This window comes from Maniola hyperantus, chromosome 17 (assembly GCF_902806685.2).
Source record: "Maniola hyperantus chromosome 17, iAphHyp1.2, whole genome shotgun sequence".
Taxonomy (NCBI): domain Eukaryota; kingdom Metazoa; phylum Arthropoda; class Insecta; order Lepidoptera; family Nymphalidae; genus Maniola; species Maniola hyperantus.
The window spans coordinates 8,761,900-8,783,598 of record NC_048552.1 but is presented as its reverse complement, the minus strand read 5'-3'; the positions used below and the strand labels follow the sequence as shown (position 1 = coordinate 8,783,598).

The 21,699-nt window shown below is 34.4% G+C and overlaps 1 protein-coding gene across 1 annotated transcript in view; it reads right to left on the bottom strand.

Moving 5' to 3' along the window:
• The window catches only part of para (sodium voltage-gated channel paralytic), a 35,357-nt gene extending 13,952 nt beyond the window's left edge, over positions 1 to 21,405 (bottom strand). The window contains 22 exon segments of the mRNA XM_069504055.1: positions 1,148 to 1,310; positions 2,412 to 2,585; positions 2,794 to 3,071; positions 5,722 to 5,787; positions 6,816 to 6,924; positions 7,826 to 8,031; positions 8,468 to 8,711; positions 9,369 to 9,437; positions 12,413 to 12,727; positions 12,837 to 13,001; positions 13,089 to 13,233; positions 13,320 to 13,377; positions 13,457 to 13,669; positions 13,950 to 14,041; positions 14,354 to 14,482; positions 15,369 to 15,574; positions 15,871 to 16,026; positions 17,630 to 17,662; positions 17,920 to 18,099; positions 18,444 to 18,547; positions 20,614 to 20,720; positions 21,375 to 21,405. Of these exon segments, the coding sequence (XP_069360156.1) occupies positions 1,148 to 1,310; positions 2,412 to 2,585; positions 2,794 to 3,071; positions 5,722 to 5,787; positions 6,816 to 6,924; positions 7,826 to 8,031; positions 8,468 to 8,711; positions 9,369 to 9,437; positions 12,413 to 12,727; positions 12,837 to 13,001; positions 13,089 to 13,233; positions 13,320 to 13,377; positions 13,457 to 13,669; positions 13,950 to 14,041; positions 14,354 to 14,482; positions 15,369 to 15,574; positions 15,871 to 16,026; positions 17,630 to 17,662; positions 17,920 to 18,066 (2,968 nt within the window). The 5' untranslated portion in view covers positions 18,067 to 18,099; positions 18,444 to 18,547; positions 20,614 to 20,720; positions 21,375 to 21,405.
• Positions 21,406 to 21,699: the final 294 nt, after the last annotated feature.

Here is a 21,699-nt window from a genome sequence, read left to right as displayed (position 1 = left end):
AATATAACATAGACGAAAGTAAACCTTTCAGAATACAAGATAAGAACAGAAATATAGAAAAAGATCAATAATGAATTTCGATCGATACTGAAAGTATTATTATTATTATTTTTTAATTATGGATTTAAAGCTCGACAGTAATTTTTTTCCATGTGTAATAAAGTTGCAAAATTTATTATTAATAGTTGCGTTCTTAGCAGAGATTTCGTGTTCGAGATTTTTTATTATATAAGTTAATTATATATTTTCCAATATCAAAAAAAATCGATAGCTTTAGTTTTTGAGGTTTTGGTACAATATTTTGAGATAATTAAAATAATATTATCGTAACCTACGTAATTTTGCAACAATTTCACATGATTTATCGAAAACAACTCGAAATCTCTCTTATTATAAATAATAAGTTACTTGTGAAGAAAATTCCATGCATTAAATAGTTTGCAAGGATTTTCTACTGACCGCAAAAATGTATAAATATATCGAAGAATAACTTCTAGAATATGTACATGCATAATTCAAATGTCTACTCAGCACTTTATAATCTTATAATTGAAAGTGTACTCAGAAACTATATTTTAGCTTGATGGATTTGATATAATTGGAAGAATAAGATGCAAGAAGTAAGTCTGCTATAAGTTGAAAGGATCAGAAAAGCTGGCAATGAATGTCTCACAAGTGAGGCGCCTTCGCTGGGGGCTTTAAGAGTAGATAGATATAATATTCGAAATACAAGCTCACTTGGAAGGATAATATAACACCGATTCTTGCCAATCACCTAACAAAATGAGCACAAGAGTGTGACGCACATCAACACAATAGTTACAGTATACCGTGACTAAAGCCCGAATTAAAGTGTGGAGTCGAACATGTCACCGCGGAGATTTGACCCCAACTAATGACGCTATCCACACTTTAACAAACAACTTGTCCATCAGTGAATCTACTTCAATCGCTATCAGAGCTATACACCCAAAAACTAAAGAACAGCTCAAAATAACACGACTAGTTTAACTATTTTCACAAAATTTCACACAAGACTCGGCTAATCTCTCTCGAAGTAGATTCACTGGCAAGTTCAGCGGGCACTGCGTCACCAACTTTAAACATACACCAACGAACATGCAAGACTCCCACCAATTCGACTTACCCACGTAATTTTTTCCGAATAGTTGCATACCCATCACGGCAAATATGAAAATAATGATGCACAATACGAAGGTCAGGTTGCCCAAGGCACCCATCGTCCTACCCATTATAGAGATGAGTAAATTAAGTGTCGGCCATGACTTTGCCAATTTGAATACTCGAAGCTGCAAGTACAAATTGTGAAACAAGGCGTCACACAAGCTCGCTTACCGGCGCTTCACCTATGCTACTGCAGCACCTTTCTGAGGACCTACAATCACTCCAGTCATTTCTAAGTTTCTATTCTACCAAATATACATGTTCGGAATTACTTGAGTGATTCTAGATCTAATTAAACTAGAGTTAGCAAATGTGTGCTTGAGTAACCTATCAAAAATGTGCGTTGATTTTTTCTGTATGAGTGGGATATATGTTATTCTATAATTTTAACTAATTGATTTGTGAGAGCTTTTCGATTCGTAAGTTTTTGTAAATGTGACTTCAGTATTTTTTTTCATACAGCCACAGTCTTTTATTGCCTAATACTGACATAGATCCCATCAGTTGTCGTCCTGATCATCGAAATACCCTCGGGAAGCGAAGCTGCATGTTAGTTCTATGTTACTTGATGCAAAGCTTAACTTATAATCACAAGCTGCGTGGAATAGCTTTATAACGTGTCTCATCGCAGGCCCATCCGTGATGGAGCCAGTTCTGGTTATAAAGCCACTGCGGGAGCCAACGGTCCCGGTATGAACGTAATGGTTAATCAAGCCCTGTGTGAAATACTGGGGAGTGTGAAGCTGAATATAATTAATAACCAAGCCTAAATTCTTTAGAGATGCTAAATTGCTTTTTAAACAGAACCTGTATAGTTTTTCCCAAACAACTGCATTCCCATCACCGCAAATATGAATATAATGATGCAAAGTACAAAGGTCAAATTCCCTAAAGCTCCCACTGTCCTACCCATTATGGATATAATAAGGTTTAGCGCCGGCCAAGACTTAGCCAGTTTAAATACACGCAGCTGAAAATATTTTATTACACATTTAAATACATATATGTTATTAAATTTGTGTTTAATGCATGTACATAACAAGTGAAATGTTATAAAATTCATAGCGACATTAATATAAAATGTTAATTTTAATCACAAGAAATATGGGTAGTTGGACTAATACCTTTTATCATTAACTTATCTCTATATAATGTTTTGTGTGTACATAATATATTAATTATTTTATAATTTCATTATTCTATTAGAAAATTGAAATACAACTTACCAAACGAAATGAGCGCAATACTGACAAACCCTGTACACCTTCTAGACCCAGCTCTAACAATGATAAGGCCACAATAATGAAATCAAATACGTTCCAACCTTCTTGAAAATAATATTTTGGACTCATTGCTATTAATTTGAACATAGCTTCTATACCAAAAGTTGCTGTGAAAAACTGCAAAAGAAATTAAATATGAGTAGGTACCTATACAAATTGAAATATTATATTTGAAATATTTATAAAATATGATTTCAGTTGAACTGATAAACCACTCTTAAAATTAGAATAATTCTTAAAATTGTTGTGATCCACAATAGCAAACGGACCATTTAGAGTGTTTTATAATACGATGTTTAAGTACATATTGTGTAAACATACTTACATAATTGCCACTTTTAAGTGCTCTCTCCATATCTTTGTCCATATCGTGATGATCCAATGCCATGAACAACGTATTGACCACAATACACAAGGTGATGAACAGTTCTACAAACGGGTCGAACACTAGCAGAGCCACGTACTTCTGGAACTCCAGCCACAACCAACAGCAGTCCCAGACACAGAAGAAATCTATTGCTTTCAGAGAGAAATCGATGAATCTGTCTCTGTAGGTGAACCCATCCTCGTCGTCTTCCGCTGTTGGGAAGTAGTACACTGACACTGTTGTGTCCCATTTACCGGAGTGCAGATGTTTTGTGTGTTCAAGAGAGAAAGAAACAAGTTTGTTAGTATTCGCTCATTATTTCTTTTCTTAAACAGCTACTAGCCTTGAGTCCGAATAAAATATTTAAGTAAGAACTTTAGGTTTCGGTCGAGGTTATTTTCTTACTCTTAGACACCAATATTCATATTTTTTGAAATTTGTTGGCTGTCATTTATCTCTATAGGTAACAAAGTATCAAATCCTCGAAAATCTCAAAAGTAGAGACCCGCTCGTTATGGGTATAAATTTAAATACCACGCCTTTGGATAGTGTGCATAATACGGAATACCGTGCTCCAAACACCTAGAACCACGTCAAAAGCGGCTTCTTAAAGATCAAGTGACTCACTCAAAGCTTTTTTGCATAGCTACATGATGGCGATGATGCTATCATTAAATTTTAAATCTAGTTTTAAAATTGAAGTACCAAAAAATATGAATATCGTGATTTCTCAACATTACCTAAGTGATAAGGGCCACTACTTATATAATATGTTAACAAAAAAACAACAATAATTAATTTGGGAGTTAAGATTAATTATTTTGACTGATTAAAATACGTTTGGAGGCAATTAATATCATAAACTCATAAAGTAAAATAAAAGTGATTTAGCAATGCATGCGTTCACATAAAACCTTTAAAGCTATGTAAAAGCAAGTAAATAAAGGTTAATGTGCACATAAATTAATTATTAAGTTAAGTAATGATTTATGTTTCAAGAAATTTATTTTAAAATTGTATTTTAAGAAAAAAAAACCGTGTGTCGTTTTGTAGGAAAAGCTTTTTCTAATAAGTTACTATGCTGCATTATAATAAATGAAAACAAAATAATCATAAAGTAAAAATATTTTATAAGCAATAAAAAAATTTACAAAAAAACATAAAAACCGACTTCGATACACAAACACAAAAAATTTAAAAATAATTTAATTTATTACCGAATATATTATGAATACAAGAGTTAATATAGTTCCATAATAATATTTTTTAGGGTCGGTGCCAATGAGGTGCCATTGTGGAGTCTCATAAAAATATGAAGTCTAGACGATTCGCGCAGCTAAAGCTAGTTGGCACCGGCACCAAAAAATATTATTATGGAACTATATTAACTCTTGTATTCATAATATATTCGGTAATAAATTAAATTATTTTTAAATTTTTATTTACTTATTATTTATTTAAAACAAACATACATTTTTAAATACTAGATTACAGACTTAATTCCGATGCAGCAAAAACCTGGTCGGGTTTATCCGTGCACCGGCGTTCCTTGTGCACGCTCGAGATATTATAATATATATTTAGTGTTTGTGTATAGAAGTCGGTTTTTATTTTTTTAGTAAAAAAAATTTATTTCACAATTTTTGTGGCCCCATGGTATTAAAATATGCTATGCCTGGTTAAAAATCTACTGTTTACTAAGCTATAACACTGATCGCGAGCAATTTACTCTTATCCGTTGAGGAGTTCCATTATGTTCATCAGATCTTCACCAAATTTAAATGGGACCAACTTTGAAGTATACCCTTTCAAACAAAAAAAGAATTTTTAAAAATTGGTTTAGGCGTCTTCGAGTAATCGGGTAACATACATTAAAAAAAAGATTCCGACGAATTGAGAACCTCCTTCCTGTTTTTGAAGTCGGTTAAAAAGCACGTTTTTGCTCTTTGAGATTATATTGCAGCAAAGCAAAGCGTAAGTATGCAGTGATCTATGTCGTAGAAACTTAAAAAGATTTACTGTGACTTCAAGAGCTTCCGCGATGATCAAGCGGCTTGACGTCAAGCACTTAGATTTTTGCTTTGATTTGCATTTGACCGTTTACAAAGTTTGCTTGATGCTTGAGTCAAGCATTTACGTGCTTGACACGTCATTAATGCGATTTTATATTTTTGCTTGACGCGACGATCGGACAATGATCGAGATATGAGAAAGTACCATTAATTGTTTGATCAAGCCGCTTGACGGGCGCATCAAGCTCGCATCAAGCAGCTTGATCAAGTAAAACAAAACTACGTGCTTGACCACATTAAGCCGCTTGACCGTGTCGGGAGTCCTTTAGGTTTTGTTAACAGAACGTGTCGATAATTTAGTGCGTGGCTCTCATAGATTAGTAATTGTGCTAGTGCTTTAGAAATATTGAGAATTAATAAATGACACCCACAAATGGTTCAGTTTGCCAATTATGCTTTTTGCATAATGAGCAAATACCTTTGTGTTTGAAGTGTTGTGTACCTAAATGAGTAACATTTTATTATGTTATGTATCAAAAGAAACAAAAGTGAGTTGGTACAGTGATGGTTTTAAAATAGTTTATGTATGACATTTAATTCATATTATATTAATTTTTCTTTTTATGTAAAAACACAAGCGGTAATACTTAAAGTAAAAAACACATCGATACAAATATAAAATAATATGTACAGGAAACTGATAGGTATAGGTATTAAATTATTAATTGATAATTCATATTAGCTGTAAGTTTTCCTGTTAAATAAAATAAAATAAAATAAAAATAAAAATTATTATTTTGTATATAACTTTTCATAATGAGTTGATAGATAGGTATATACATATATCTAAAATGTATTTGGTTTAGGATCTTACCGTTTTGTTCGCTTGCTCTACTTTGCCTTCCAGCTTGTTCTATGATTTCATTTAGGACCATTACATCTGGAAATTGATAAAAATGGATTAGATTTACGCGGAACGCTAAGATGAACAACCTTTTATTCAAAAGCATTGAGTAAGTAATTTGCGTAATTTGCAAATTATGAGGGAACCGACAAACTTCCATTAATTCCCGAAAAGCAGCAACCCATTGACGGTTCCTCTGATACTACAAATGTTCATGGGCGGCGGTAATAAATACTTATTATCCGAGAACAGGGTGATTTTGAGTTTTAATTAGAAAAATCTACTTGGGTTTTATTAGAAAACTAGCTTATGCTCGCGACTTCGCCCGCTTGGACTACACAAATTTCAAACCTCTATATCACCCCCCTTAGATGCCTGCGTTATAATAGCTATCTGCATGCCAAATTTCAGCGCGATCCGTCCAGTACTTTGAGCTGTGCGTTGATAGATCAGTCAGTCAGTCAGTCACCTTTTTCTTTTATATAGATTAGAAATAGAAAAATCTACTTGGGTTCTTATATTTCGGAAGAGAGGATTCAATCAAAAGGAATCCCATAAAGAAGCTACCGGTTACCCTTTGGAAATACGACACATGCTGAGGGAGTTTCAGTGGTAATCCCACATAATCTATGTTCGAAGGTTGATATTGAGAAGATTAACGGTTAATCATGGTCAATAGGTCAAATCAGTAGAATCCAAATCTTTATTTTTTTTACTACTTAAACTTAATTTTTATGACCCTTTTGTCCGACACGGGCAAAACTAAATCTTGTCCAATGTAATCTTTGCATGATGTACTCATAAGTTTTCTTTTTAATAAATAAAAAGCCAGCAAACGAGCTGGCGGATCTCGTGATGGTAAGTGATTACCGCCGCCCATGAATATTTGTAGTATCAGAGGAACCGTCAATGCATTGCTGCTTTTCGCGAATTAATTGATCCGCCCCTTGAATAAACTCATGTTGGATTGTAGTAGGAACACCGTCGAAGGGAGTTGGTTTCACAATTTACATGTGCGTGGAACGTGCACCCATGCAGTAAAGATTCATTATAATTTATCTCACCTCTCATGTCGACTACGTTGGGCTGCTGCGATGATTCTATGAAAGGATTGTCATTGGGCTGCTTCAGTACTTTCCCGGCTTCGTCTGTGCATTCTGTTGTGCTTATTTCCTGTAATACATGGATAAAAGCTACTTTTAGCTGAGAGTTTCTTATAATTAACTAGTTTTTTATAATTAACTAGCTTATGTCCGCGTCGACTACACAAATTTCAAACTCCTAATACCTTAGGGGCACACTACTACTACGTCATAATAGCTATACTATTCGCATGTATAACTGCTATTTGCATGCTAAACAGCCCGATCCGTCCTGTAGTTTGCGATGTGCGTTGATAGATCAGTCAGTCACTCAGCTTTTCTTTTTATATAGGCTAGTTCTTGCCCGGCCTGGCGTTGCAATGCGTCTCGCGCACCGCCTATTATACGTTGATGGTATCTACTAGCACCCACTAGCTCCGTCAGAAACCTTCACGCAAATGTACCTACCTATTCTTACTACCTTCCTTCAACTTACACACAGACAAAGCTTTATTCGCTATAATCCGTCAAAACGACAAATCAGTATGGTAGAACGTAGATACATCATGCCTAATTATGTACTATTCGCCCACCCACTGCTAAACATGCAGTAAAACAAGTAGGTACTGTGCATTGTGAACTCTACATCTCCTGAGGTTGATCCGGTGTCTGAGTGAAGCGTACGTTGAAGTGTTTTAGAAGATATGTGTGGTGGTGGTGCGTATTGCTTGTTTGGTTGCTTACTTTACCGACACCGGATCATCTTCAGTTGATGTACACTCCAATATGCACAATGCTTTTCTTGCATGTTTAGTAGTGGGAGGGAAGGCGGTGCATCTCGTATGCTATACGCTGTACCATACAGATTTGTCTATTTTGGCGGATTACTTATTGTTCCTTATGATACTATACCTAAGGGTGCCGTTTTTCCATTATGAGGACAGAATCCTAAAAAAGCGATAATCTATAATATAAAAGAAGAATTTACGTACATATTCTCTGAGAGGTCTCGACGCGAGCGAAGAATCTTGTCGTGGTAGAGGATACGCATGCGGCTGTGACGTCACGCTGTGATTCCTAGACGCTGATCGTCCTCGAAGTCTCGCTTCCTTTGTCTGTGCCTTGCCTCCGAGCAGATCTCCGTGAGAAGTGTACGACAACCGGGACTGATGTGACGTGTACGACGAATGCCTTGAACCTATAGCAGACAATGCTAAACTTCGAAGTTTATAATATAAATTGCTAAATATATATAATATATATAAATAATTCTCCTAAATCACAAAATATTTCTTATAAATTTGGCAAAAGCAACTTAAATCGTACAAGACAAGAAAAACTTGGGCAGTAGCTTAGACTCTAGTCTATATTACTTAATTCTTTAGAATTCTTTGATTTATATTTCTTCACCGAAAAAATAAGCCCAAAAAATTATGATTGTAATATTTATGTTAATTTATGTTATCGCAGGTATATCTAGAACTAAAAAGCTTTTACCTGACGTAAGTCATCACAACGAATAAATAGTTAATAAGGCTATGGACACTGCATTGAAGATAAATTAAAAGAGAACGAGAAATCGAGGTGAGAGAAAATGATGGTCACGGAGACTAAAGTGGATGGTAGATACTGACCTAAATTAGCATAGTAGACTGGTATGATGATAGCACCGTTTTCTTCTGACATTGGAGTGACAGCGTTTGAATCATCCGCATACGGTAAGTGTTCTTGAGCATCCAAATATGTAGACAGAACGAGTGGCTTGCGATCGGCTCCCGGGGGATATCGATTCCTTCCGTTCGGCCTCAGAGCCATTTGATGCGACCCTCGAGAACCTCGCCGTAAATTGAATGGTGATCCGGGGAGTGACAATGAAGCCTAAAGCATTCAATATCTTAGAACAGTTCCAAATAATCACAAAAAAGTAAGGAAACCATTTATATAATCATTTAACATAAGTATATTTTTAATTAGACTCACATTGTAATTAAGTAATTGATTATATTTGGATTCGAGAAATACTAAAGTTATCATGTCATTTAATTTAATGTTTTCGTTCCTCAATTCAGATCGAGTATGAAAAATGAATATGAATATTAGTACTGATTGGCAATTGTCACAGAGGCTGTATTACTTCAAGCATTTTGGAGTAGGTAGGTAGGTACTTACTTAAACTATTATATGCTTAAATTTTACATTACGATGCCTTAAAATTTACTTTCATGTGCCAATAAACAAGTAATAAAACAATAAATTCAGTTTGAAATACGAATAAAAAGGAAAATACAGCAATAAAGTGCGTACAGCCTAATTGCATCAATGCATGATTTACTCGTACTTAGGACATGTATTTATTCGAAAGCCACTATTGGTAACAAATGTTTGTCATGAATTGCTGCAATATGAAGGTAGGATAATCTAGATCTAAATTAATTAATCAAATTTTAGCGAAGGGAAAGAGAACAAAAACAGTTATCCAAATTTTAAAGGAAAAGGAAGGGGAACACAAACACCAACGTGGCTATCTGGACAAACCTGCGAGCCTTCGCGCAGTGGCCCATATGACAACTGTCCATATTTATTTATGCGTTCAGGATGGGGAACCTTTAATACACAGAAAAAGTGGAATTACAATCACCTTCGAGAATCTTACTAAGAAAATAGACATCCACCAGACAGGACGGACGGGCATCATAATTTCCGAAAAGAAAATAGAAAAAAATTACAAAAAATATAAAAACAATCATGATTCCCAAATACGTCAAATAAGCAGCATAAAATTGAGAAAAATTAAATAATTAATTAAATATTTGATGAAACTGATGTTACAATAAGATTATGTAGAATTTCGAAACGAGTTTTACGTTACGTTACGTTGAACATGGCTTTATTTTCTACAATACTCTTACTGTAAACAATAATTTACATGAAGAAGTATACAGAAAAGAAGCGATGGCAATGATGTTAAAGCAACAGTTAGTCCAGTAACTTTGTTTATAAACACATGAAGTAATGTGGGGTTAAATTTCATGCATTTTTGCATATTGACTAATTCCTACCATAGCTATGTTCTTTACGTCTACATCTATAGTCATGAGAACTGTTCTTTATAGAGTAGCCTCCTTTACTCATCAAAATTGAGGAATTTCTAAGTTATTATTAATTGTTAAATTCTTAAGGTTAATAGTGTTAGTACATAGACCGAACCTACCTCTCCACCGGTGATATATGTTCAGTCTCAGCTCGGCCCGTTCGTACGTTTACATTACCAAAGAAACAATCTAACATGACAATAGACTCTTATTCTCCAATACTGTTTATTCTGATTGAAATATTTAATATAATTAAATAACATAATAAATAAATTCATGGCAAAATAAGGGCTCGTTTAGATGTTGCATGTAAAATTAAAGACCACTCGAAAAAATAATATTGGAGATCGAGATTTTAAAAAACGAAATCCAACTCAATAGAGTGCATTGAATGGGCACAGTCTCTACAATCTAAGTATATAGAAGTCATTTACTAAACCATGCTAAAATAATACAGAGATTTATTTTTCTATCAAAATGTAAACAAGGGCGAAATAATAGGTACGTTTAATAGATAGAAAAAATTGGAAATCCGTAATTGCTACGTACTAGGGCAGGCCGACAAAAATGTAATGCAAATATAAAATCTGCAGATGGGCAAGTATGAAGAATGGAAAATGAATAAGATTAAAATATATGAAAGTGGCAGTAGAGATGGTAGGTTCAACTAATAGCATGCCTCGAAACCAAACTCCAAATAAATTCTTGAAATCAGTGTTAAAAATAATTAATCGTTAAATTATGATTGAAACCAAGTTAAAAATAACAAAAAATTATGGCAAATATCCAGATTTGTATACTTAAATTGATGAAAAACCTCTTCTTAACAATTTATGAAAAAAATTATGAATACAAACAATTCAGCAATTATTGTTTATTGTAGTAAAATTTTAATATAAATTGTTTCCGATTTTAACAATTCAACAATTTTTAATTTCATTATTGGTTTATCTGTATATTTGCTAAATAGCAGATCCTCGAAAGGAAAAAAATTGAAGCTTTTAACGTCACGTAAATTATAAGGTAGATATTTAATCATTTTTTTTCAACTTGAATTATTTATGTGACAAATGTGTTAACAGTGATGATGACATATGATTGTTTTAACATTGTGTTCCAATTATATTATTTATCATATTTTTTGCTATAGTGGGTAAGCAGCGTGAACTCTTAATAATGTCAAGTTGAAAAAAAGTCTTCCGCTGCCAATAATTACATCAAACTAATAACATTGTTAAAAATACTTTGAAACAGAAACGTATACTAATAATATTTAAACGTATTATTTCTATTCATAAACCTAGTTTAGTTAATTGTGTTATAGCAAGTGCTTTTTGCAAAATATATATATTAAACATATGTTTTTCTCAGTCTTATGGTAAAGTAAATTCTTGTTCCTTCAATTACTATTCTTAATAATCCTATCTCTATATAGTATGGTAAGTATATTTAAAGCTTTACAAATTTTTGTCTTCGGCTTTTAATCTAAATATATAAAAGGAAAAGGTGACTGACTGACTGACTGACTGACTGACTGACTGACTGACTGATCTATCAACGCACAGCTCAAACTACTGGACGGATCCGGCTGAAATTTGGCATGCAGATAGCTATTATGACGTAGGCATCCGCTAAGAAAGGATTTTTGAAAATTCAACCCGTAATGGGGTGAAATAGGAGTTTGAAATTTGTGTAGTCCACGCGGACGAAGTCGCGAGCATAAGCTAGTTAATAATAATAATAATAATAAATATATTTATTTAAGAAAACATATTTACAGGTTATAACAAATTGAGGTATAATCATAAACTCGAAGCATGAGTTTTTCCGTATACCAAAGCCGTCAACATTAGGTATCTACACGTAACACATTTATCTAATTAAAAGCTAAATAACAATTACTATAAACTAAAAACATTGAACCACATGTAGGATATTTTAAAACTTATATTTAGTAGGTAAAAACGCAATTATTAAAAAAAGATTCCGACGAATTGAGAACCTCCTCCTTTTTTTGAAGTCGGTTAAAAATTATAAATGAATGTAGGTAGGCAAGTAAAAAGTTCGTTACCGCACAGCGGAGTACCTAGTTAGGGTGTGGTTATCGTGCGACGAGCGTAAGACGCTCACTCACACTAGTTCGTGTATGGTATTTTAAATTCTGGTACAGCGTGATTATTTTATTTAAGTTTAATATTTAACTCTAATGATATACTAATTATGTTGCTGATGTGTGATGGGTCTTAGTGAATGTTATTAACAAGTTAGGTTATTAGTAAGTTTAGTTATTAGTATTCTTAGCAATTTAAGATAAATTACATAATAATTAGTAAGTTAAGTTATTAGTTTTATTAGTAAGTGTTAGTTGTGCATGGTATTCTAATTATGTCAATCCAGCACAATGCACTTCGATTTTACAGCTTTATAAAAAAAATAGGTTTTTGAACCATTGGCAGCGGGATGTAGGCGTGAGGGGCGCATACTCACCATGCTGACTTTCCTTTGCCGGCGTGCCGTTTCGTGGTGCGATTCGGTGGCAGTTGGCTTGTGCGTTGGCTGAGTGCTCACCGAGTCCTGGAAGGGGTCGCTACGGAGGGACATGCGCTCGCGCGTATTGTCGTCCTGGTTGCCGCGCTCCTGGTTCACAAACAGCTCGTAGCTCTGACAGGAGGAGTCGCTAGGGGACTTGGCCGGATGTGCCTCGGCATATGCTGCTGCTTCTGCTGCCGCCGCCTGTTCCCGCGCGTGTGCTTCCCTAGCTTCCTGCTTATCCGCTCTTGCTGCTGCTTTCTGTTCTGCTTCCTATAATAATAGATAGATGATATTTAATAAAATTGATAAGTTTTACAATAATATATTCATCAATTCTTTAACATGTTTTGAAGGATTCGGGAAAGAATAGCTTTCATACCCTTAGAGCTTCCTCTTCAGCTTGTTCTTCTTCTTCGGCTTTCTTTTGTAGCTCGTCGTATGACATGGCGACAATAGCCAAGATCAAATTGACGAGATAGAACGAGCCCAAGAATATGATCACTACGAAGAACAAAACGTGCCATGAACCCGCTGATCTTAGCACCTGAAATAGAACACGATTATTCAAAACGATAACACATTAAATATGAGAAGGTAAGAATAATATTGTTGTACTGCCCCTAATACCAACCAATTGGTACAAATTTTCCCAATAGTCCTGGGTCATTAGTCTGAAAGCTGATAAAAAGGCCCATCCAAATGTATCAAAACTTGTGTAGCCATAGTTGGGATTCGGACCATACCCTTGCAAACACACGTAGCCCGGTTCACATTGCCTAAAAAGGAAAACGAAGTTACGAGAATTTGTATTAGGTAGATAATAATTTTATAATTTAAATCTTATCTTATGTATGCAACTAACCCAGCGCCTGAAGAATTCCCACAAAGAGGATAGTTTCCATCTTCACCATACCAATTTGCTGAAATGTAATAATTTGTCAAAACTTTTGCACTTAAAAATATAAAGGGTTTTCTACACATTCATATTCGTAATCTTACTTTCATTTTGACAAAATCTCTCCCAGTTTTCGTCAGTAAGGTTTCCCCAGCTGCCGTCCTCTGGGAAGACTTTGACACATTTCTGTGTCAATACACCCATGTAAATCTGCAGGCCCATTAGTGCGAACACAGACAGCGAAAACATTGTCAATATTATTACATCTCGTAGATTTTTCACCGATTCTATTACGGCACCCACAATAGTCTTCAAGCCTGCGGGTCGTAATTTTATCATCGTTCAATAGATATAATAACTTCTATCTATACTGAAATCTATCTATGATAAATTTTCACTCAACACTTTACCAAAACTGGTATAACAAACACTCATACTTACTTCTGTTGTCTCATTTATTTTTAGCCTGGTTTATCCTACTAGTAAAAGTTACGTAATTCATTCTTCTACTTTTAGAAAGCTCTTTATTACTGCCTACTAAACATAATGTACGTAATCTTAATATTTCTATATACATAATTGGATAAACAAATTTACCCGGTACGATGGCCACAGTCTTCAAAGCTCGGAGAACTCGGAAGGTTCTTAGAGCGGCCAAGTTGCCGAGATCTATGCCCATCGTCACATAACTGCAACACACACCCACAACCACAACATCTAGATTAATAATATCTACAAAACTACATATCAATTAACTATAGTAGTGTTTCCACAGCTTCTTACAAAAATGAACTTTTAGGAAGTAAGTTTTGAACCATGATTTCTTATCCGACAAATCGTAATATCAATTAAATTTATTTATAAAACATACAATCATCTAAGTAATTTTTCTATAACATAACTATAAAATTATATATTTAATAAGATCAGAACGAAAATCTACAATTTAACGGTTGTAACATCTTGCTACATAAATATAATAAAATTTGTCTACTACTCACGCTAAAGCTATAACTACGAAGTCAAGCCAATTCCATGCATCTCTAAGGTATGTGAATGGCTGTAGTATGAAACCCCTGGCCATTACTTTCACCGCCGATTCAAAGGTGTAGATGCCGGTAAAGATAACTCTGTAAAAATTCACCTCCATTGTGGAACGCCGTTCAAAAAGTAGACAATAACGTCACAATAAAATAATTCTAGGGCTTTCAAGTCAAATAAAACATCTAAGTTTAGTTCATGAAGGGAAGGTTAGGTAGCAAGAACAATACAATTCTCTAAATACACCTAGGAAAATAACTAAATGAAATTGAAATACATACCTATGTATTTACAATATTTTTTAAGGTTGTAACAAGTAGGTAGTGTCGAAATAGAAAGAGTTAAAAGAGATGGATTTCTAAATTGTAAAGATCACTGCGTCTTTGTGTCGTGGTTGATGATGTGTAATTACAATATTCTCTACAATCACTCATCGCAACGCGAAACACACCAACGTTTTTAATGAAAACTTACATAATGCAGATGATAAGTACCTTAACGACACTATTTTCGAAAAATATGTACATATTGAAGGAATTCTATTTTGCACAAAATTGTAGTGAACTTGTGAAAACTTCGATTGCAGCCGACAAACTAATTTTGTTTGTAACAATAACCTCCAGCCCAGATAAGTAAAATATTATATTGTTTGAAACTCTAGTTCATTATCAAGGAAATATTTTGAAACAAACATACTTATTTACTGTTAAATAAATTGGCTTAACTGACCGTTATAACAAACTAACCACTTAGTTATCTAATACTAAGTATCAAAATATAATAATTAATTCGATCATCTAAATGTTACGATATTTAGACAAATCGAAAACTAGTTGAATACTAAAAATTTTGAAACTAACGTGCATTCTACTAATGATTAGATGATATAAATTGGTAATCTTTTATATAACATTTACGTAATTCATTTAGAATTTTTAACTAAGTATCATTTAAAAGTTCCAAATTAATACTTACTCAGTACTTTCGACTGTTGGTGTGGTAGGCATTATCATAAGTATACAGTTCCCAAGGATGGTAGTTATAATGAACAGGGAGAACAAAGGATGCACTAATATGTATATTGCCACTCTTCTTATAGGATTAAATGGGTCCAATATCCACAAGGCATCGGTCGCCGAAAATCTGAAGATATCTCTACCCTTGCTTATAACTACGAATGTCTGAAACAAGTAAAATTAATATCAATTCCACTAAAAATTATATGTATAAAAATGCACTAGCGAAATTAATGATGTTCATTGCTTGTCGTTAACTAAATATACTTTTATTTATTTATGCTCTATACCTTAATGCAATAAATGAATTTTGACTTATGATTTTCTGACTTTAGTTAAAAGTATTAAAAGAACAAAATTGTATAAATTCTAATATTAGCTAACAAATATAATTAACTACGCAGTAATAAAACATCAAGGTGCAAACTGGTGGTCTCAAATAATATGTAATTCGAACTTACGGTTTGATTGCTGTAAAAAGGATCGATATCCTCGAGGGGTGTGGATGCAAGCTCGTCAGGGAAGGAGCCCTGCATACGAACTGGCAGAGGCACGCCCTGCTCCAGTGTCGCGTCTGGTTGGGGGCCCTCGTCCTCGTCCTCGTCATCGTACCGCACCTACACGACACACATCGATTATACATATCGATACATATCGATTTCAAGCATTGGAGCGTGTACTGACAATTTTCAATTCTATAATAATACAAAACGAGCTATGCTTGTTATGTTAAGCTATGTTTTAATATACATCAACAATTTATCTAAATTACTTCTTTAGAAGTTTATTGCTGACTTATTACAAACAAAAATAATTTGTCGATTGCCAAAACACGCTATGTAATTAGTTATCAAGTCGTATGTTATTTGGGTTAGATTGTTGTTTTGTGGAATGCTGAAATGAAAAGTCACTTTATACTACTTGATTAAGGCATTATTGTAACAATACTGTTGGATCACATCATGTATTATTCTCTGATGTTCTAACTTCTAGGTAAAAGATAGAGAAAATGTTAAAGAAGGTAATGTGTTTTTTAGAGAATAGTACCTACTTTTGTTAACAGCAACGAGTATTATTACGGTGTCTGAGCCTTGCTCGTGAGCGCATTTGAAGCAATTTGCTCTTTTTTAACACGTTAGTGCTGCTGTCGGTGTTATCATGATGCGATTTGGCAAAACTAGAAGCGATTGCAGAACGTTTCCCTCTATTGCGTTACCGTTTCAAAACCATTAACTTTGTTGTAAATATGATTAAAAGTGATCAAAATAAAAATATGAAGTTTCACACAATCATGATGTTGGCTAAATATAACGAAATAAAATTAGTTAAGTTATAATGGCACACGAATTGCCAGCAGCAATTTAAGAAGTGTTCCTTTCCGTATTTAAGTGGTTCCAAGACAAAAATAAAGTTAGGCTATAAAAAATGGTACCAAAATAGGGGGTCGTCCGTTTCTTGCGCTAAACCAGCTAGGTGATAACACCATGCCAGACCTAGATGACAACAGCCGATGGATTTGCAAATATGAGCCAATCGTGTGCAATGCATGATGATGGTTAATGTTATGTGCTAAATTGTGTATTTCTTTTGTCCATTAATTTGGGATTTTGTTAAAGATTTAGAGGGTGACAATCACACTTTAATAGGTTTTTACTTTGGGAACAAATTATTATTATAGGTGTCTATTTTTCTGAGGTGTAAGATTGTGGAACGTTTCACAAGGCTCATTTTGTTAAAATGTTGGTCATCTAAACACTCTTCTATTTCTAATTTTTGAAATTTATAACACTTGGGAAGATTTTGTTTTTTATCATAGGGGCAATAACTATTCTATACTATAGTGGGTATTCTGTACTATTGATCGTTTCATCAAATCGATCGGGAATACCTTAACATTATCGAATGCAAATAAACATGATAAGCTTTCGTATTTAACTACTGAAAGATTACCTGCAAGAGTTTGCTAAATGATTCAAACAGCTAAGCTTCGGGATATTTCCATACATTCACGACTTTGTTAACAAAGCAATGTGTTCAAAAATGCGATTAATATGCATAAATTAGAATGCAATGCAAGTTATCGCATTGACTACCGTCACGCCAATTTTTGTCAGTATTATCGACACTCAAAAATATAATTTTGAACCAGCGATAACTTGCTAAATATTTGTTCTAAAAACGAGTCGTAAAATGTAAAAAGGGGCAAGCAAACAATCTTACTTCTTTTTTCTTTTTCGTCCGCCCCAAATCGGTCTGGAATAGTTTAAATAAAAAATATCTGTCAGTGTCTATTCCACTGTAGTTCAAAATAATCCTTTCTTTAAGTTCATTTCGGATGAAGGTAATGTAAAGTTATGTGTAGGATATGCTAGTATTTATATTATTATGTTGGTATAAGCCTACAAGTTTGTAGAATATTACAAATTGTTCCACGGTTGCATGGCGAGCATTAGACACTTCTGTGAGACAGAGCATACAGAAAAGGCTGAAAGTTGGGGTTTAGGTCTCACCTCTCCTTCCGCTCGTTTTTTCTCGAGTTCTTTTTGCTTGGCATGCTCCTCAGCTATGCGGGCTTCGATAGCGGCCAATGATTCTCGGGTGAAGGGTCGGAACAAGCTGACTTCTTCCTCGCTGATCGAGTCCAAGTCCTCGGACATTGTCTATCGAACTCCCCCCGAGTGAACTGCCTACTGAAAAATAAACAAACACGAGGCATAAAATGTAATGATTAATTCTTGAAATTCGCTGCATTAGAAATCGTTCCATCATTGCACCGCTTCGTATCATTGACTTCTACAAGCAGGAACTCGCAAGCAGTAGCATCTATACCATTCAGTAGAATGGCTCAAAATATAGATTAGGTACATCGTATGCGTAAAAGATAGATTGGAGATAGTAAATTTTCAAAAAGAGATCCAAGATTCTTTAGATTTTCTTAACGAAGAAGAAATTGTAAACACCTACAAATTAACACGTACTTTGAAGAAGTATGTTGCTATTTGCAGTTTACGGGTTCAAAGGATAAAATAAATACCTGCTAACAGTGAATAGGCGGGTGTGTGTGGTAAGGAAAGCGCGCGCGGCTGTACACTCTGCGCCCGCGTGCTCCCGCCGACCACCTACGGCCGGAGCGCCCTTCTGCACATCACATGAACACTTTAGTGATCATTTTAAAAGACATGATATGAGTAGATGGTGAAAAAACTGTGCAATTATTAAGGGTTTACGTACCCGGGCGATAAGGAGCCTTGTAAATAGTTTACATACTTATCTGAATTCATTTTTAAGCAAAACGGTCTAAAAGTGTACTGAATTGATAATCACAAAGTTCATGATTTGCGATCAATGAATAAAAATTTGAACTAATTTTCAATGAAAACTGTGCTAAAATTTAATTAAAATTTTGAGATATAGATCAAAAGTCAAAACGGTAGGTAATTACAGTGACTTCAGTAGCTTTCAATTATTTGTTTGCTCTTGTAAAATTTTATTTTGTGTTATTAAAGCTTTTTGTTCGACAGCTCCTCATATTATGCACAGTTTATATAATTTTGCGCTTATTTTAATTCAGCCAAATTGTAGCAACTTAACTACTATACTACACTATACTATACTATACTATAATCACAACTTTCGCGCTAAGGAAGCTGGAAATGGAGTTGTGAACACGAGGTATAATGCCTAAAAATGACTTCTCATGCGTCATTTAAACTTTATGTGTCAAATATCACGTCTAAAGTACGGTTTGTCTCAAAGTACTCAGAAACCGTGCAATAGTCCATATCAAGGTCCATATTTTAAAGCTACTTTTGATATTACAGTTGACCTATAGAATTAAAATAGGCTCTATGCTCTATACTAGGTCCCTTCATGTTCTTGGTATATATAAACGATTTACCATATTTCGTTCATGATACTTGCAATATTGTGCTATTTGCAGATGATACGTCCCTAATTTTTAAAATCGATAGAAATAAAAACAATTTTGACGATGTAAATAATGCCATATCGCGGGTCACACATTGGTTTACTGTCAACAATTTACTTTTAAATGCAAAGAAAACCAAGTGTGTTATATTTTCTCTGCCCAATACAAAGGCGACCAAGGACATTAACTTAATGATAAATAATGATATGTTAAAAGTGGAGGAGACCACCGTGTTCCTGGGAATCACGTTAGATGCAAAGCTTCAATGGAACGCCCATATATCAACACTTGCTGGTAAACTCAGCTCTGCTGCTTATGCTGTTAGAAAGATTCGACAGGTAACTGACGTGGAAACTGCAAAAATTGTGTATTTTGCCTATTTCCACAGTATTATGTCTTACGGAGTCTTGCTGTGGGGTAAAGCGGCAGATATTGGGAAAATATTCGTATTACAAAAAAGGGCAATACGTGCAATTTATAATTTAAAACCGCGCGATTCCCTACGAGAGATATTTAAGGAAATAGGTATTCTTACAGTAGCTTCCCAATATATATACAATAATATAATTTTTGTACGACAAAACATTCACAGTTACAAAAAAATCAGTGATCTCCATGATAGGCAAACTAGAAACAAAAATAAGCTAGCTACTCCTGCGCTCCGCCTCTGGAAGGTGCGAAAGTCATTTGTGGGAATGAGTGTAATATTTTATAATAAAATTCCACAAGCAATTTTAGACTTGCCTTTACACAAGTTTAAAAAATGTGTTAAAAGTATGCTCCTAAAAAAAGCATATTATACAGTCGCAGACTATGTAAACGATAAAAAAGCTTGGATTTGACTCGCTCCAGCAATGCACGGGGCTGCAATGGCTTGTATAGTACGGTATAATAACATTGTAAATTGAAAAATTAAAAAGAGCAACCGCCGAGTTTCTTGCTGGTTCTTCTCGGTAGGAACGGCATTCCGAACCAGTGGTAAATTAAACCTGACTATTCATAAGCACTTTTAAAAAGTTTACATGAATAAAAAAAACATTCTATTCTATTCTATTCTATTCTATAGCATATGAAAAATCCATCGATGGAAAAATCATTTTGTACGGATTATAGAGACCCAGAAAGCTACACGTAAAACTAAAAGTTTTCACAGCATTTTACCTACATCTTCAGATCTGCATCGCATGCCCATTGCGTCAGGTTTCTTTCGGACTACAGCAAAGCTTGTTCTTTCTTGTGACGATAACTTTACTCATGTAAATATTTCAGTAGGTACCTGTCGTCCACGAGAGCAGTGTGGCCGCGGCTACTAGAGAGATGAAAGTCACCACGTACTCGCTGATAGGGACAGCCAGCAAAGGAGCGAGATTTTTCATGTCCGACCTGAAACAATTATTGTTTTCCTTATAAAATTTAATTTTAACAGTTGCCTATTATAGTTACCTGTTTGATCCAGGGACTTCTAAATCTAAAATGAGTTGATTAGTCTAAAATCAATTCGTAATTTCAAATCAAAAGCCTCATAATATCTCAATAGGTAAAGGAGTGAACCAAAACCAAATGGTCGGCGGTTCAAACCCCTACTGTCGTACTATTGTCGTACCTACTCCTAGCACAAGCTTCACGCTTAGTTGGAGAGGAAAGGGGAATATTAGTCATTTAAGATGGCTACTATTCTAATATGTACCTACCTACATAAAAAGATAAGTATATAATAATAATAATAAATCAAAATGTAGGTACCTAATTGTGTTTTATAATCAACTTTGAAATGTTCAAAATAATACTAAGTAGATATAAAGTATTCACTGTAGTAAGACGATCATCATAACTATTTTCGTAAACTTTACACTAAACCTATTATTAAGGTACTGAATGCGCTTTGATCATAAAAGAAGTTGATAACTAACTCTTCCGGGTATCCTTTTTATTCACCATCACCAGCCACCTCACAACCTTATTCGCGCAATTCAGTGATCATCCTCTTGTTTTTAAAAGCAAAATAATTAATAAAACGAATAAATACTGAGCACTTACAGCCTGTCGTGAACACAATATCCATCTCCACTAAGTTTAGTTGATGTGTATTGTGTAAAGTGCAGACGCTACGCTCACAATTGGTTTAAATGGAACTACCGGTTAATCTCATCATCTGCGTCATTTAGATATAATGTTGTGTTATTTAGGCAAGTAAAGGAAACGGCGAATTGTCTTCGCAAATGTGCGCTAAACGTCTGCTGAGTAATATACATTAGTTTTATTTTCACACAACTCGCTCGACAATGCCTTATTACAGACCGGTTATCTAAAGGTAAAGTAAGTCATACCGTTCCTATGACTTAGCCAGGTTGTAATGTTGTAG